This window comes from Sparus aurata, chromosome 16 (genome assembly GCF_900880675.1).
Source record: "Sparus aurata chromosome 16, fSpaAur1.1, whole genome shotgun sequence".
NCBI classification, from domain to species: domain Eukaryota; kingdom Metazoa; phylum Chordata; class Actinopteri; order Spariformes; family Sparidae; genus Sparus; species Sparus aurata.
In genome coordinates, this window is record NC_044202.1 from 7233124 (window position 1) to 7251029 (window position 17906).

The window sequence follows — 17906 nt, forward strand, 5'->3', positions numbered from 1 at the left end:
CACCATGTCCGACCTTTTCACCCCAACACACACACACACACAAACACACACACACACACACACACAGAAACGCCAAAAGGGCTGACCTCTTTACGCTGATTAACATTCCATCGGGGGAGGAGGGGGAGACGAAGAGATACTTTCCCTCACCTTCTTGCCCTCAGCTTTCCTCCATTACGGCCACCATCTTTCTTTCTTTACTCTCTTTACCTCCACCTGTTCGGTCTACACTCCTCTTTCTTTAAGTTCCTCGAGCACATATATCCCCACCTTCCAACTACCTCCTCCCATGGAGCTTTTTTTTCTCCTCTCTCTCTTTTTTTAAAAAAAAAGCTCCGACTTTCCACCTCCGATCTCCATTTTCTCCCGCGGTACACTCAATGTGTCTGTGCACGCATGTGTCTGAGTGTTGTTGAGACATGTCGTGGCAGGTCCCCCGTCACTCAGCTCGCAGGCTTTCAGGAACTCGCCTGACTCACCGCATTGCACCGAGTGTGCTCACGTAATTCACACGCTCATTTCTGCTAAAAGAAAACAAATGTTTTTCCATGTACGTGAAGCCACTTACACACAGAAGACACGAGCCACTTCTGGCGATCGGAGAGACGAAACTAAAGAGACGACGGGGTGTTTCATTAACTTTTTCCTCACCTCCTCGGCTTTATTAAGACCCGCGACTCGCTCGTCTCCACACCTGCTCTCTTAAAGCCTTTCGTGGCCGTTGGTGTGCGCTGGCACGTGGCAGCATGTGTGTGTCCAGCATGGTCAAGCGTAGCCCTATAAAGATTGTGAGTGTGTGGACATGGTATTTGACTCTCGACATCCAAACACTGTGGTTTGTGGACACGGTTATTCTCGGTGCCAACGTTTTGATGGATTCCCACTGGCTGAAGTTCCTCTTCTGTTACTTTTGCTCCTCCGGTTTGAAAAATGCAGCGACACAGAAATGTTTTAGTGGCTTTTTGGGTTCATTTGGGTTTTGAATTAATTAGTACGGTTGAGTTTAAATGAGGATTACAGTGTTCAAGTGTAAAGCTCTCTAATTTAACATCAGTTTCAACTTTACAATAAACAGAATTTGAGTTTGTTAACAGTGAAATAACTTTTAAATGAACTATTCGTCTACCAACTATTAAAATGTTTATTGTAAAGTGTTACCACAGAGTTTAATTAACACTAAAGCATTACAAAAAGGTAGAATTTATCAAAGGGGTTTTGAATTGACTTGTCTAGGATTGAGAAAGTGTATCTTAATTAAGTCATTTTTCTCTCTTAACTTATTCATAAGGCCCCTCCTCCAGAATACCCAGTGTGCTCTGATTGGTCGATTCATGCACGTCTGAGCTAGCACCGCTCACCATGTCTCCAGTCGGCTCTGTTTTGTTTCCAGCTTCCAGTTAGCTTCACTTCTAATCGTGGATATAGGCATAGATTATACAAATACGTTACACAGTGACAAAGAAGTCACAGGATTATGGGTGGGACTACTGACGACATGTTCAAGGCACTTCAGGAGCAGTGGGAGAGAGGAGCTACCATTGGTGGGACTTTAACTTTCAAGATCTTTTACATGCACAAGAACCCTTATGATACTGAAGGAAAATGAAACGAAAAAAAAAACCACTTAATATGTCTCCTGCAATAAACTAAACCTCTTCAGGTTTTGGTTGGAAAAAGTTGAGGTTTTAAGACTGCAGGAAGTCACGATGAGCATTTTTCACTACTTTGTGAAATTTCATCAACAAAACCCATTAACGAGGAAACTATTAGCGGTAGCTGAGAGCACGTTAATGTATGCTTTCACTTTCAACAAAAGATGAAACGCTAACTCAAGTCTTTTGTTGCCAAAATAAAAGCACATCCTCTGGCTATGTGGATAGACTACTGAGGAAACGAAAATGATCTGATAAACTTTTGAAACCTATACGCCGTGATAAGTGCTCTTACATAAAACCAGATTATTTCTAGCAATAAAAACATCAGAACCGGCTTGTCGAGCGGGGAAAGGTTATCCTGGGTAGAGGAGATTTACATACATATATGCCCACACACACACAAACAAGGTGAGTCATAAAAGAAATCTCCTCTCTCCTTCACACAGAAAGTGAACAACCACAACAACGAAAAAAAAACTGAAAAAAACAGGCCGAGGCGAGCGCCACACAGAGCGTGACAGACTTTCAGTTATGACTTATTACTTGAGGGAGAAAAACGAATAAACAACGGAATAATGAAGAGACAAAAGGCGGATGAAAAGCTACCTGGCACACCTACGAGCGGTGCATCTTTTACAAGCCAGGCAACCGTGTATACAAGACCACACAACCACATGTCCGTATAAACCACTCACACAAAGAGGGAGAGAGAGGGAGAGAGGGCGGAGAACGAGAAGAAAAAAAAAAGTGTGCATATCTTTGTGTGTGTGTGTTTGTGTGCAGTTGAGTGTGAGCCAGACTCCAGCTGAGAGGGGAAGCAATAGCAATTCCCACTGACCTGAAAACTAGCTTGCCAGCCACCTCAAAATACAGAGGAACGGGAAGAGAAAAAAAGAAAGGAAAGAGGGAGAATGTCAGCGAGCACGAAGGCGATGAAAATACAGAAGGCGAGATTTAAAGAAATATGGGAGAGTGGCTGGAGTGTAGAAAAGATTCTGGAAAAAAAAAAAAAAAATGACACACACGCGCGCACACACAGGTGCAGCGAGGGATTACGGGAAGGAACAGGCCTCGACATCCCCCTTTTGTACTGCCGGCTCAAGTGAAAGGAATGAAGGAGATAGAAAGAAGACAGATCGACAGGGGAGAAAGAAAAAAAAAAAAAAAAAAGAGAGGAAGGGATCATGTGTGCCGCATCGGAACACACCCAACAGGACAAAAACAACACACACAAAAAAAAAGGAGTGTGTGGAAGTGTCGAGTGTGACTTTGTATGGGTGTGTAGCTGTGTGGGAGTGTGTTCCTTTTTTAAATTTTTTTATTTTGTTGTTGTGACTCCCCGAGGTTCCCCGCGGTCAAGAGCGGATCCTCTTTCTCTCTCGTGCCCTCCTTTCATACACTCGTTCCCCCTCTATTTTTTTTTTATACACTCACTCCTCGTCCCCTCCCTCTCTTTTAGCGCAGCGCTGAATGGCCCCCTCTCTCTGATGAGTGACTGATGAATGAAGTAGCTCTTTGAAGTCAAGAGTCACAGCAAGGCTGGTCAAGCGTGAAGAGACGCCGGACAAAAGACGGCGGAGAGGGAGAGGAGGGAGAGAAGGGGAGAAAGGAAGGAAGGGAGGAGGAAGAGGAGAACAGGGGAGAGGAGGCGGTGGGGAAGGGGGGGGGGGGGGGACGTCAAACAGTGAACATCCATAAAGTCAGCGAGGGGACGGAGGGCTGAATGCGTGTGGCGGAGGAGAGAGTGTGAGAGAGAGCGTGGTCTGCATTTTTTTGCATGAGCGCCCCGGGGGTATTTGCATTGAGGCGCTCAACATGCAAAAGGTCCGGCATCACGCAAGCGGGAAACAACCCGAGTCGGTACAGAGCGACATCTTTTCTTTTTTCCAGGGCAGGCCTTCTGGACAACAGGGACGTCCTGGAGGTCTTTGGGTTTCTGTCTTTTTATTAGGGGGGGCTAAAAAATTGCACTCGACTCGCCCTTTGTTTTTTTGCTCGGGGGGGCGGGGGGGGAAACGGAAGCCAACAGATTGCTTACGGGACGGATTTTTTGAAACATTGCTCTCGCAGCGCACCACCATTTAATCACTTTTGGTGGTTTTCTTGTTGCTTTTGTAGCGTTGCGGGCATTGTTTTGGTCTTCTGCTGCTTTCTGCAAATGATTAGCCTTTTATTCTTGCGACCATGGTGTGTTTCTTTTCTCCCTTTATGTGTGTTTGCCATCTAATTTAAATGTTTTCTTTACTTCAGTCCTGCTCTCTCATTGCCCCTTGGTAAAGCAATATGAATACGCCTGCAATAGGAGATTGGTGTACATGAGGGTTTGTTTGTCAGTGACTTTCCCAGTTAAACTTCAATTAAACAGAAAAATCAACTATTTACTCAGGAAACGTTGTCTGGCAGGGTGTCTACGCTTATTCCAAAGTGTTTTTCAAGCACTTTCATCCTCACAGCTGTGGTAAATTACATACCTATACACTCAAAATGAGTATTTCACTGCCTCAGTCGGATTTTAATTGTGCTACAAACCACCAAAATTCTACAGAGGGGTGACAAATTCAAGGAAAACACAGAAAGAAATCATGGTATTACCAGTTTGTAGACTTGGCATCTTATGTAACCTGGCTGAGCCAATATACAGCGCTCAAACAAACCACATATTATTATCTATTTTTATGGATTCACAGCACCCCTAAGAACTCTGGTCTCGGCGCACCTTGATCTCTGATATCTTCACAGTGCATGAAAAAAAGGCTCCTTTGGTGACGAGGGAGGATTTCTTGGGAAGCTTTTGAGCCATCACCAACAATTTTCTTGGCTGTCTAAGAGCGACACCAGCCTCTGAGCCCGTTTTTTTTTCTACAGAGAATATGAAATTTAGATGGCAGCAGTTTGACAGGCAGCCGCGCAGAAGGCTGTTTGATCGTCATTGTTTTGGTTCCGATTTGTCTAGTAATTGGAAAGGGAAATAATCAGCCAAATTCAACTCTGATGAGCGAAAAACCCAAAGACTAAATTATTCAAACATCGCAGAACTGTTTATACAGCGCGGATGATCGTACTCGATCCACCAAAGGCTCATTTTATCTGCACTTGGGCAGTTTGGAAGGGGGAATTCTGCAAACGGTCTGCCTTCCGTCACAGGGGAAAAGCAAAGACACAGATCCCAAGAAAATTTGACCTTGCTCGACTTTCGCTGGACCAAAATGCGCTGCATCTGGCAAGACGCTGCAACTGTCAATCAAATGCACGCAAGCGCACATTCCCGGTGACTGTCTTTGTAATGTGAGCGCCGTGTTTCTAATGTCTACCTCACAATCGTTGCAACAAAAGATAAAATGACTGCTGTGAGTACTGAGAGTTTCTGAGTACTATGAACTACTATGCAGCGCTCTGGCCTCCGATAAGCCCTCAGACTCACAGATTTGTTCCTCAAACTGGACTTACTGGATCCATTTCATGTCTCAAGAGGCACTTGAGAGCACGCAGGGGAAGATGTTCTCAGTAGGAATGTCTGCTAACCCCTTACAAAAGATACAGATTTCTCACGACCCTGAAACGTTTGGCCATCTTCAGTACCGAGGACGTAGTTTGCAGTTCCTTCATTGCTACAATACTAGAGGATTGCAAAGTCGTATATTTCTGAAGCGAACTAGAATTGAATCAGTGGAGTGCATACCTTGTGCAAGGCCCAACTTCAAGTCTTTTGTGCTCACTCATAGATACCAGCTGTTATATATATATATATCAAAGAAAGTGAAAAAATGCCCTGGATGAGCGCATTTCTTCGGCTTCGCGTCTCAAGACAATGGGGTCTATTCTCCATCCTCCATCCAAGTTTCATGGAAATCCGTTCAGCACTTTTTGGGTAGTCCTGACAAACCAACCAACCAATCAACCAACCAACCAACACATAAACAAACCGACACGCTCATTCACATAATAGATCGTTCAGAGCACCCTTTCCACCAGCATGGTACCATTTTAAATTCTGGCCTGCACACTAAATTTACACCATTCTGATCCTTTCAATATTCGTAACCAAAAAAAAAAAGAAAGGTGGTTCCCGTGTGAAACCACAAAACAGGTTTCCCTCGAGCTGAAATGTGGATCTAAGTAGGCGAGTCGTATTCTAGAGAACTGGCGGAAATGTGGGCTGTTTTGCTAGATAACATCAAGGTGCCAAGAATCGAGAGCACGAGCTCATTTCATCTGCTTAAAAAAAGGTCATTTGTAACTTTCGGGTCTCGCAGCAGTCGTGGGCGATGAAGACGCGGATTCGAACTTCGACTTGCGATGAACGGCATCCTGTCGCGCCTCGAGTCTTCTCAGTGTGCATGTGTGAACTTCATTGTGATAAAGATCAAGAAAGCGCATCCATTAGCTGAAGGACAGCGCCTTTGTTGTTACCATGTCGACCATGTACAGAAAGAAAACCACAAACTAGCTGTCCAATCTGACAGATAATCAACAACCCTCTTGGCTTTGGTTTGACCTTCATCAGTGGTTGATGAATGTGCATCAGCCTCTCCATGTGTATCTAGCTTAACACACAGAGAGGTTTTTTTTTTCAAATGGAGACACGACACCGACTCCGGAAAATAGAGTCTGGTCTCAGTGGGACCGGCTTTTCCCTTCCTATTAAACTCTAAGCGGCCGATCCATGTGCTCATTAGGACAACCCAGGGCAAAATCTGAAATATTGATATACTTTCCATCTTTTTACCGCACAAGCCTCTGGAGTGTCACAGCAGTGTATTGTGCATGTTTAGGAGGCTCCTGAAAATGATCCGATAGATGTTTTCTGCAGTCTAACATAAAGATGGTGGAGGTTTAGTTAGTTAAGATAACTTTGACAGACAACACAGGGCTGTCGGCAGTCGTGTTTCATATTGCGAGGGAGCAACTGGTCACAAGAGTACTTCCTAAACTTCTCTCATCGGGTTTCGCAGCAGGTTTTTCTTTTTAAAAAGACATTCCAGGGATGAACAGGTTTGAAAGATACACTCGAGTATTCCCTTTGTAATTTGGGGAAATCGACCCAAGACCACCAGATATTTCTGTCTGAGCACACGAGGACAAAGCATTCAGAGGCATAAAAAAAAAAAAAAGGGCCTCTCCATCCTACAGCTCCCTTGGGTGAGAGAGAGAGTGAGGGTGAGAGAGAGAACAGTACACTCGTCCTGTGCTTATCTCAATCTCACATCAGATCAGATCACTGGTGGATAAAAGCACTTCCTGTCACATCACTTCCTCTCTCTGGAGGAAGCCGACACGCGCTGGGAACCCAATACGACAGGATGGTGGCGAGGACGATGAAAAAAATTAAACTTTTTTTCTGGACAAGGCGGGAGGCTGGGGGGAGAGAGAGAGAGAACAGGAGTGAGGGAGGGGGGGAAAATAAAGTATAAAGAGAGATAAAGGTGAAACCTACATTCTGATGGCCCAGATCCGAAGAGGAGGAGGAGGAGGAGGAGAGACAAAGAGGTGAAGAGACACTAAGAATAGTATAACTGGATTAGCTTTAACACTGACCTTTATTCAGCAGGGTAACACTCCCTCGCTCTCTCAATTGCTCTTAACCGCCGTTACAGGAGAAGCCTGTCCTACTTCTTCACTGTTAAAGTTTGACTCAGCGAAGGATGAGACGCATATTTATTTAACCCCTGCTTGACGAGACCACATCAGCAGCCATTTTGATTACATTATTAACAATGTTTTAACGGGATGCAGTAGAATTTGAGTGGAAACAAAGCATGAAGACGACCATCCCCAGCAAAGACGATCATGTGAAGTGAATTATCACGAGTTTCATGCGTTTGGCAACCCACAAAATGTGGACTAAAGTCAGCTTCATGGATAATATTCTCTGTGCATGCCCAAGTCTGAACCATTTATACTTAACTGAAGCTTCAGTTCCACAGTATGTAAATTACTGTTAACAGGAATAAGGGTGAAACTCAGCACACGTAACAAGAAATTATGATTTGTTTGATTGTTAAAATAATAAACTGCCAAATTTCAGGTGCGCTGAGAGACACAGAGACAGAGTGACACATCTGAAAGTCACAATCACTTTTATTATGACTAGAATTAACAGATTACGAATTAACGTCGGTCATGTTAATGAAACATCTTTCCAAGAGTGTAATTGTTAAATAGTAATACAAAATGAACCCTGGGAGAACTTCAAAAACAAGAACCTGCATTACACCAAGAGTTATTAACTTGATTTCCTCTTTTTCTGCAGCTTTCAACCTCATCCAAACCTTCTAGTCTTCAAAAGGTGATAGGAAGGAAAGCTAATAAGTTAAACTAGAGTAAGAATTTCAGGTCAAAAAAATGCATTTGAACACTCAAACTTTCATAATACTTCTCTTGTTTCTTACTACTTACAACAACCGTTCGAGCCTAAAATGCATTTAGAGAAAATAATCACGATTTAAATCACCAGTATTGGTAACACAAATCGGCATGAGAAAATAACATAACAGAAAGCGGCAGTGGAAGCAACAGAGCCACCTTTCATCACTCACACACACACACACACACACACACACACACACACACACACAGAGAGAGAGAAACACCCCACAGGCTTGTGAACACAAAAATCACACAGGCCACAGATTCACACGGCAAACACCCGGACACATGCAAACCTCTGCTTGAATGCACAAACGAAGGGAGAGGACAAACTCACTCACTCACTCGCTCACTCTCTCTCTTCTCAGAGAACGTGTGCAGCTTAAAAAAAAAGGAGCAACTCTGGTGATCTACAGCTCTGCCCTGGAGCGAGGCAGACAAACCAAGTGTAGCAGAACGAGGAATCTCTGCTTTTTCTGTCTCTCCATGAGTGGCATCAGCACTTTAGTTGTTCTGGTGGAACTCTCACACGCACACTATGCACACACACACACACACACACACAGACAAAAGACACTGGCATGATGGGCAGAAAAATAGAGGGGAATGATGGGAAACAAGACGGGTTGAGGCGTGGAAGGATGCAGACACAACGCTATCATTCATTCTCTTTTTTGTGGATTTGGTAAAAGTTAGCATACCGTGTGCGTGTGTGTGTGTGTGTGTGTGCCAAAAGAGGAGACAGTCCCAATCAGTAAAAAAACTCCTCCCCTTAATTCAAAGAGGCAGTATGGGATTTGCATTTTTCCCACAATTCAATTAACACGCCTGTCAGCCTTCTCCTCGCCGTTCACATGCCTCCTTTGGCCATCTCTCCCTCACACACTCATGCAAACACACAGACTCCCGCACACACACACACACACACACACACACACACACACACACACACACACACACACACACACACACACACATCTATATCAGCTTCATGAATAGATGCATTTATTCAAAAACACACAAATGCAGAGAATTGATGCATTTATTTGTTTTTACAAATAAATTCGAGGGCACTCCGGCTGAGAGACGCGGAGGAGCTCCCGAGCCACATCCTGTCTGGACTTGTCACATTCAGGCGCATGAAAAGACAGAGCTGTTAATGGATGCAGGGTGCAGTCTCACTCTCTCTCTCTCTCTCTCTCTCTCTGTCCTTCTCTGTCTCAGAAGAAGGGAAGGAGGGGGACAGACAGTGAGTGGCAATACGCGGTGTTACAAGAAAAGACAGACACTCGGGGGTCGTTATGTAGCGAGAGACCAGACGATTCAGACAAGGCCAAACCGGATTTAGAAACCAGGAACTGGGATCAGCCACAGATGCGCTGACTTTGCCGCGGGGCCGGCTAATGACTTCAGCTAGCCCTCTTGTCTGATTAATAGCCTGTAATCCCATTCTCGTGGACGGCATACCATAGCACTCTGCGGCACCACTCATTAACCACTATAGAAATGCCCCCTAATCAGCCCGTCCCTTTTTAGCTATCGAGGCTAATGCTAGGCTAGGCTAATCAATAGGCGGTAATCCTGTTGGCGGAGCTGCTGCAGCGTGGCGCCCCTCATTACCAGCCATAGAAATGTCTGCTAATCATTCGTCGCACGGTTATTTGTCCACAGGGCCGCAGAATCACTTTGATGATGATGTCGGTGTGTGTGTGTGTGCGTGTGTGTGCGTGTGGTGGGGGGGTGTTGACATTTGACAGTCGAGACAGAGGGTGAAAGAGAGAGAGTGACACACAGGGACGCAGAGTCGCTGTAATGATTAAGAAACACATCACTCTTGCTTTTCTCTCCTCGTCTGCCCTCTCCGTCGAGCGTAAGGAGAGGCTCTGCTCCACATCGGCGTCATTCAAGTTTTATCAATCAATGAAAAAAAAAAACAACCCCTCTCCGATCTATAACGGCTAATCAATAACGAGGGCTTGCAGGCTTCACAGACCACCAATAGAGACGGCTGACGGTGGTCATGCGGATCCCGCTCCTGTCTTTACAATTCACTGAGGTGAAACAGACGGGTCAGATCAATGGCTGCAACAGCCTCAAGTCAACTTGACCGGACGGGTTTTTGCGTCCTTTACGGTTTGGATTGGATATGTTGATGCTGTGATCCTCCTAAAAGACTGCGAGGATCCACACCTGACATCACTGAACACCAACAGTACGGTCAGAACGGCATTATTTTGACATTTGATGGGATTGCCATTCGATTCCAGATCAGTGGGAATGATCATTTTTGTATCGTAAACTTGCACCGTCTGTTGCAAAAGGGCTGCAAGCGCTCAGTGTCGGAAGGGAGTTGAACTAAAGCCCCGTCCGCGTGAGTTCGTAGCGAGAGGCCCAACGGAGGCATCCACGTATCCTATTGAGCTAAAGTCTCTCAACTCTGAATTGCGAGGCCGGGTTACACGCTACGGTGACCCGAGGCTGAACCTGAGCTGAACTCTTCTAGTTGGAGTGGAAGCAGCGTTGTAGCTGAGAGGGGCCTGTCAACACTCGCCTCAAGCAACTGAAGAAGAAAACACATAGGGGCCATATCTCACCCTTTTATGTGAGAGATTGCGTGACTGTCCGACATCCTTTCACTGTACTGTGAAAGGCGGTGAATAACACTTGAGGAGCCACTCGCTTGACTGCATTATCCGCCGTTTGAGGGATGAGCTGGTGTCGGACTGTGGGCCATTGTATTGTGTGAGTGTATATAAACAACAATTATAGAAGTCTTTTTTAAAAAACAAAAACCTAGAAAGCATCTATATGTACCACAAAAGGGGAGAAAATATGTTTTTGACCTTGATACACAAAATATTAACACAATGAGATCTGAGAATGGATCATCAATAATGTGGATATACTGACAAAGTGGGCAAAGACAAGAACAGAACAAGTAGATAATAAGTATAATAAGTTCAGATAATTACATCAAAACCAGGAAACGACAACACCTATTCCATATCACGATATCCAGAATCCAACACGATATATAGTTCTATATCACGATAACAATATCATAACGATAAATCTCCCAGTCCTACATGACAGGCACTGGTATTAAGCCACCGCTGGTAAAACCCCATTAGAGTCTGGTTTCCACTAAGACAAGCGGGCTTAGGTCCCATAAGTGAAGGCGATTTGAGCCGACCCACGGGCAGGGAATAACTGGCTGGAGGGATGTGGGAATGTTTGTTGGGAACGCTGGAACGCGATGCATCCGCGGGATGAGCGGACGTAACCGGCTTTGGAGCGCCCGGCCGCCAGCGCTTAAACCTGGCTAATCTGATTGGATTAACACCAACCTGCATGGTAACGCGTGAGCGCGCGCGAGTACACACCCGTACAGACGCGGACGAACACGCACATTTGCACTGTATGCCAATCAGCCGGAGCTGCCGCTGCAGCTTCCTGGAGTTCATCTGGATTCTGGGTTGTGCTGGCTGGCTGGCTGGCTGATGGCACCACGCTGGGCCTACCGCACGCACGCGCATCCGCTCTCATGCCATGCAACACACACACACACACACACACACACACACACACACACACACACACACACACACACACACACACACACACACACACACACACACACACACAGAGCCATCTTAGAGTGCAGTGATTTGTGCTGTGAATCTGAAACAGACCTATTGAAAGAACAGTAAAGCCCAGTGCTTGACAACCGTGCTAATTGAGTAGCCCCCTCCCCAGCAATGAAACTAAACGTTTTCACCCCCCACTCCTTTATCTTTTCAATCACTCCCTGACAGCTCTCCTCTTGTCCCACACTCATCCCATCCTCTTCCTCATATCACTCTTCATCGCCTCCATCTCCCCCCCCTCCAGCCACCACCCCCCCCCTCCCTACCCTTTCCCTCATACTCATACATGTAATCATTCATTAGAACCAAGGCAGTTGTCCATTAGGCAAAGCAGCCATTTTGGAAATTGCAGCAAATCTTCCATGAAAAGACATTTCCTCTAATGCGGTGGTCACGCTCGGAGGGAGAGGGAGGGAAAGATGGCAAAGGAGGGAGAGAGAGAAAGACGAGTGGGCAGAGATGGAGAGAGGAGAAAAGAGGAGAGAGGGTGGGTGGGGGGGGAGAGAAGAAAAGTGAAGGAGTGAGATAGAGAGCGAGGCCCCCCCCAGCCATAAAGCCAGCAAGCGGAAAGCAAGCCTGCTGTTTGATTAGAGAGTGACACCATCAGGGAGGGAGGGAGGGAGGGAGGGAGGAAAGGATGGGAGGCGAGGGAGGGAAAGTGTTTGCAAGGCGAGCGGAGGGGATGAGGGGGAGGCGGGAGAGAAAAGAGATGGAGAGAAAAAACAGGGAGCGATTGGAGAAGGGCCGCGATAGAGGCAGTAAAATTAGCCCCATCACTTTACTTACTAAGACGCTCTATGACACACTAGGATTAAAAACAGACACACACACATGCAAAGGACAGATGGTATCCTCCATCTGAAAGTGTGGCTCTAATTTGAGTAAAGTGATAGGAACCTCCTTAACCAATTAGAAGGCCCATATCTACGGCCCTGCATTAAGGCCGGCGTCTGTTTGTTTCACGCACTCATTAAAGTGTGTGTGTGTGTGTGTGTGTGTGTGTGTGTGTGTGTGTTGGTGTGTCCCCTGGGATCCGTGAAGAACATTAAAACTGATATAAGAGGTAGGAAGTGACAGATTCACTCTGAGTGGCTCTCTGCTGACTGCGCGACTTTCTTTTCTCCCAGAATGCCACTGTTCATCTCGATCTCATCTCATCACCGATCAAAGGCCGACCTGTCTCTCCTACTACCAACCATTCATCCCCGCCGCCGCTCGCTCGCGCATTAATGCGCCTTCCTCTAAAGCTGACACATTTGTCACCAAACCAAACTAAGCCTAATCCATCGTAGCATTTATTTATTTATTTATTTTCTTTTGCATCCCACAATTTATGATATCCCGCAGTTGAAAAACAACCACATTCAATCCAATTTCCTCGATGTCTGGGAAATAAAAAGTTAACAAGTTTGGCGGCTCTCTCGAAACAGTTTTTGGAGAAACTGTGCAGAACTCAGTGATGCAGACCGGTCTGTACGATCAATAAATAATACAGCTGAGACAATGGGGCTCGGAAAATGTTCCAGCATCAATACAAAACAGTTCAATAGCAAGGCTGGACTTTCACAAATGTTTTTTCAAGTAAATCACTGTCTCTCATTTACAATGCCAACTGCTGAGCTTACACAGTCATCAGCCAATAAGTTCATTAATTGATAAGATCATCTGCAAATATAATTTTTTGCACTGTCATGCATTTTGGAAAAATAATGACACTGTGCATCTTTTGGACTGTTAATCAGGTGAAACGAGCTAATTAAAATCTGTCAGCAAGCAAAACCTGCGATTGACACTCTTCTTGCCAACTTCTTCTATGAAATAATTGTTCTCGCCGCCTGAAGCAGAAGCACTTATATTTGTTTTTATCATCAAACGGAAGCATCAAGCAACATGACAGCAAACATCCATTACAACTTTCAATTTCTGAATCTATTCGACGACTTCCATCTTTTCCAAGCGCGTGTGTGTCTTTCAAAATTCAGGAGGCGTATTTATGTGCCTGAATCCAGCTGATGGAAATGGTCCTAATTCACATTTTATTTTTGCAGCGCTTGAAACGTTTGTGTAAAATCCGCTTGACAGCTGGATGAGAACACAGCTGCAGAGAGAGACGCCGAATCTCGACGCTGGAACTGCTGCTGCTGTGGCGAGGTCAACGGTTTTGTAGATGGGCTGTTTCCTCTTTTTCTGCCTCTTCCTGCTTTAAAAAAAAACCCTTTCTCCCTCCACAAAGTGAGCAGGTATGCTGCGTGTCAGATGGGGTAAAACAGAAAAAAAACTGTAAACCTGTCACACTACTGGCTCGAGCTGCAGCCTGTTTATTCTCCGCCACACTGACAATACACACAGCTGATTTGACAGCTATGCGTACGACGCCGCGCCAAGAAATCCCTCACCGCCTTTCTGTAAACACAGATGATCTTCTTCACACTTTCTCCGGCCTCTGCACCGGCACTGCTATTGCCCTCAAGACAAATGTCCCAAAACAAGCATTACCGCAGCGATACGAGGGAGCCCGACCGTGAGGAAGACGAGGGCGGACAGAAGCGCGAAAAAAAAGGGGAGAGCGAAGCAGACAGAAGAGGGAACAACGCTGAAAACGAAGGGGTGAGACTGTGCTTTCGGTTTCCCCTCCAGAGTTCCTCGTTGTAGCGATTCACTTCTCCTCCCCGTAGAAGTGGAGCGGTGTGTAATATGGAGCAGCACTGTTTTTCTTCAGGGTGCTATTAAGCTTATGGTCCCTTGTTCCTCCTGTCATGAGTGATAGGATAGTCGATTATACCGGAGGCAGCAGATCCTCTCTGTGCCGCGCTCACACCCATGCATGCATACCTCCACCGCTCTCATCCACTCTGCCTTCCTGTCTTCTCTCTCGGCTCCCGCGGCCTCTTCAGGTGCACACACACACACATACACACAAATACACACCCATACGAGAAAACAGCGCTCGCAAAGTGATGAAAGGCTGTTTATCCTGCATCCACTGTGATATCTCAGCGCGCCATGCAAAATGGCCGGACACGTTATCACCTCTGACCAGGGGAAACCACGGGAGTCAGGACTGACGCCAGCAGCAAATACCAGCGCTAGTGTGTGTGTATTTGTGTGTGCCCCAGCGGTAATAATCACCCGGATTAGAGCGGAGCCAAACCCCCGCAGGGTCCCCCCCCACCCCCCACCACCACCACCACCACACCCGCCCCTCTCCCCTCCTGCCGGCCCAGCCCAGCCCTGCCTCGGCCCTGCCTGCAGCTCTGATCCCCCAGTTTGAGCCGCCATGGGAAGCAGAGCAGCCGGCCTGACATCTCCACCGCGTCTGGCTGCCAGACAGACAGGCAGAGAGGCGAAAAAAAATATCTCTTTCTTTTTTGAATTCCCACGTTTTTCTTACCCCCCTCCCGAGTCCGTCTTTTGTCCTATTGATCATCCGCGGACAAAATAAAATAAGGGATAAGCTCGGCCAATACAAAGACACGTAACCCAATTCAACAAGCATACCCTTTAACCACAAGGGTGCAGTGAAATGGAAGTTGATATAGCCATCAATATGTCTGGGTGAGGGATGCGATATGTTGGCACCAACAATGGGGAGGCGCGGAAGGGAAGAAAAAAAAAGAAAGAAAGAAGGGTTATAACTTAATAAGGATGCGCATCGTGTCTGGATACCTCCCAGTCAATGTGAGGGATTATTACAGAGTGGAAATGTTGCCTGGATGTATTACACTCCCCCGCCTGAAATAAATTCAGCCGGATCTCAGCGTGCGATCGTGTGGGAGGGCACCCCGACACCGGCAGCACCTATCAACAATTGTCACAGGGCGCCGCTGAACCCCTGTGGCATCTTGTGACAGCGCCGCGTTGAAATGTCAATCAACATTTAGACTCTCAGCATCCAGCGTCAAACCCCCACTGTTTCAGGAGGATGCACAGGATCCTTGCACTTCTTCTTCTTCTTCTTCCTCCTCATCATCATCATCATCATCATCATCATCATCTTCTATTCCAAAACCATAACAGGAGTAACACCCTCGATCTGGGATAGCAAACCCACCAATTACATCCATTACCATCCCTGGATGTGTTCCTGTTATTCAGCCACAACACCCTTAAAATCACCTCCTCTGTTATCAGCGGTGTCACTATTACTTTTTTTTTTTTTTTTTATAGGTGGCGTGGATTCAAAACCAAACATAGCTGTGTACTCGTGTAAAGTTTGGATATTTTGTGTGAAGAGATGCTTTAAAAGAAAGACAGAAAAAAAAAAATGTTACCCTTAGATTAGGCCCATTATAATTGGCTCTCCAGAGGGGCTGCTGCATTAAACAGCCTGCATTAGAGGCTGTTTTGTAAACCAAGAAGTAGGACTGTCAAGAGTATAAAAGAAAAGTGGGAATAATTTGGGGGGTTTTGTAAGAAGTCTGAGGTAGAAATAAATCTTATAGTGACCTCACGGCAGATCCCGGTCCTGCGGCAGCAGCATGACATGTAATAAAGCAGTAATCTAATTAAAAGTTTCAGCTCATTTCATTTAAAACATGTCGAGACAGTCGTGACAGATTCCCAGCTTGTTATCTACAGGTTACAACCTCACATTCCTGCCTGACCCTTCAGTCAAATCTCGGGTTCGTGTTCCTACCTCTGGTTCTTCTGCTTGTTCTCCTTCTTGTTGAGGACCCCCGGCACACAGTTGGTGAGCTCGGTCCAGTCGGCGTGCAAGCCGCAGCTCCAGCCGGTGGAGAACCGGGAGAAGAGCCAGGTCTCCTTGCGGTTCGGCCGGTAGCAGGTACACTTCTTCTGGCCCGGTCTGCAGTCGCAGGGGACCTCCAGGCGGACATTCTGGACCAGGTGCCTCCCGAAGGTAGTCCCCCCTGTCTTCTGGATGTGCAAAAACACGATCACGTCCTCCCCCTTGATTTGGAAATCGATCGTCCTCTCCAGGTCCCTCACGGGGAAGAAGTATTTCTTAACGTAGTGGGGGTCCGGAGTCGGGAAGATGTCCCCCTCGTCTTCCTCCGTGAAATACCCGTGCGGGGAGCCGAAATTGATCACCCCGGGAGCGACGTACTGATAGAGAATCAGCATGAAACACACGGATCCGACGACGATCAACAAGAATTTGCTGCTCCTCTCGACCATGTTCCTTCCAAGTGCGGGTCCCGCAGTACGCTACCATTTCCCAGTCAAGCCGACAACAGGGAGCAGGGCGCTCGGCTCCGGCATTCTCGGCTCTCGCCCTCCCCCTCTCTCCTCCAAGACGGACTCGTTTTCCTCGGGGCTCAAGAGTGGCTCACTCCGCTTCGAGGCGACCGGCGAAGTTGGCGCATCGTTCACTCCCGAGACTGTTCAACACCGTGAAAGACGCATTGTAACTCGCCGAGCGAAGCCCCCCCGCTGTACGCACACGACCCTCCCCCGGTTCACTTTACTTTGGCTGTTAACCGTCCGTACAACAGGCTCACTGCATCACCGTGTAGTTATGTACCCAAGATGCAGCGCGACTCCTACCTTTTCAACCTCTCTCGCTCGCTCGCGCTCTCTCTCTCCCCGAAAACCAACTGAAAGGGAGAGTCGCTTTTAATTTATTGGTTGACGCGTAACGACCACGTCATACACGAGCGACCAATAGCTACAGGGCAGATGAAATAATGGCCCCCCACAGACTGAGGCTCATAACTTCTGACAGATATTTGTCTGAGAGTGTTTTCTGAGTGCACTCACCTTCTCGTGTGTGTGTCAAAAATAAAAAAAAATCTTCCTCAACTTGTGTTAGCCTAGCTTTAGCTTTAAAGGGCAACTTCATCAGTTTTTTACGCATTAAAGATTAGATCACATCACTCCAGTTTTCTAAACCTGCAGTTTTCTTTTTGAGGTCGTCAGGTACAGATCTGGTTTTCAGTCCCTAGAGCAAAAAAACTAAACAGAGAGAAGTTCAGTTATTATGCGCCACATATCTGGAACAAACTCCCAGAAAACTGCTGGGACCGCTCTGAACACCTCTTTTAAATCGAGGCTGAACACCTTTCTGTTTGCCACAGCCTTTCACTGACGCAATTTCAAGGCTGTGAACTGCAGGGTGACTTTTACTTTCTAGTTTTGTCCCTTTTAAACATATTCCATTTTAGCTTACTTTCCTATTTCTTAACTTGTGTTAATGTTTTGTTCATTATTAATGTCTTCCTGCTTGTGTTTAATGTATTTCAAATGCAGTTTTTAATGCTGTTTAATGTCATTTTAATGC

The 17906-nt window shown here is 46.3% G+C and overlaps 1 protein-coding gene across 1 annotated transcript in view; it reads right to left on the bottom strand.

Moving 5' to 3' along the window:
- The window catches only part of hs6st1a (heparan sulfate 6-O-sulfotransferase 1a), a 61156-nt gene extending 43951 nt beyond the window's left edge, over positions 1 to 17205 (bottom strand). The window contains exon 1 of the mRNA XM_030444034.1: positions 16305 to 17205. Within this exon, the coding sequence (XP_030299894.1) occupies positions 16305 to 16804 (500 nt within the window). The 5' untranslated portion in view covers positions 16805 to 17205. The remainder of the gene's footprint in view (positions 1 to 16304) is intronic.
- Between the last annotated feature and the right edge of the window lie 701 nt (positions 17206 to 17906).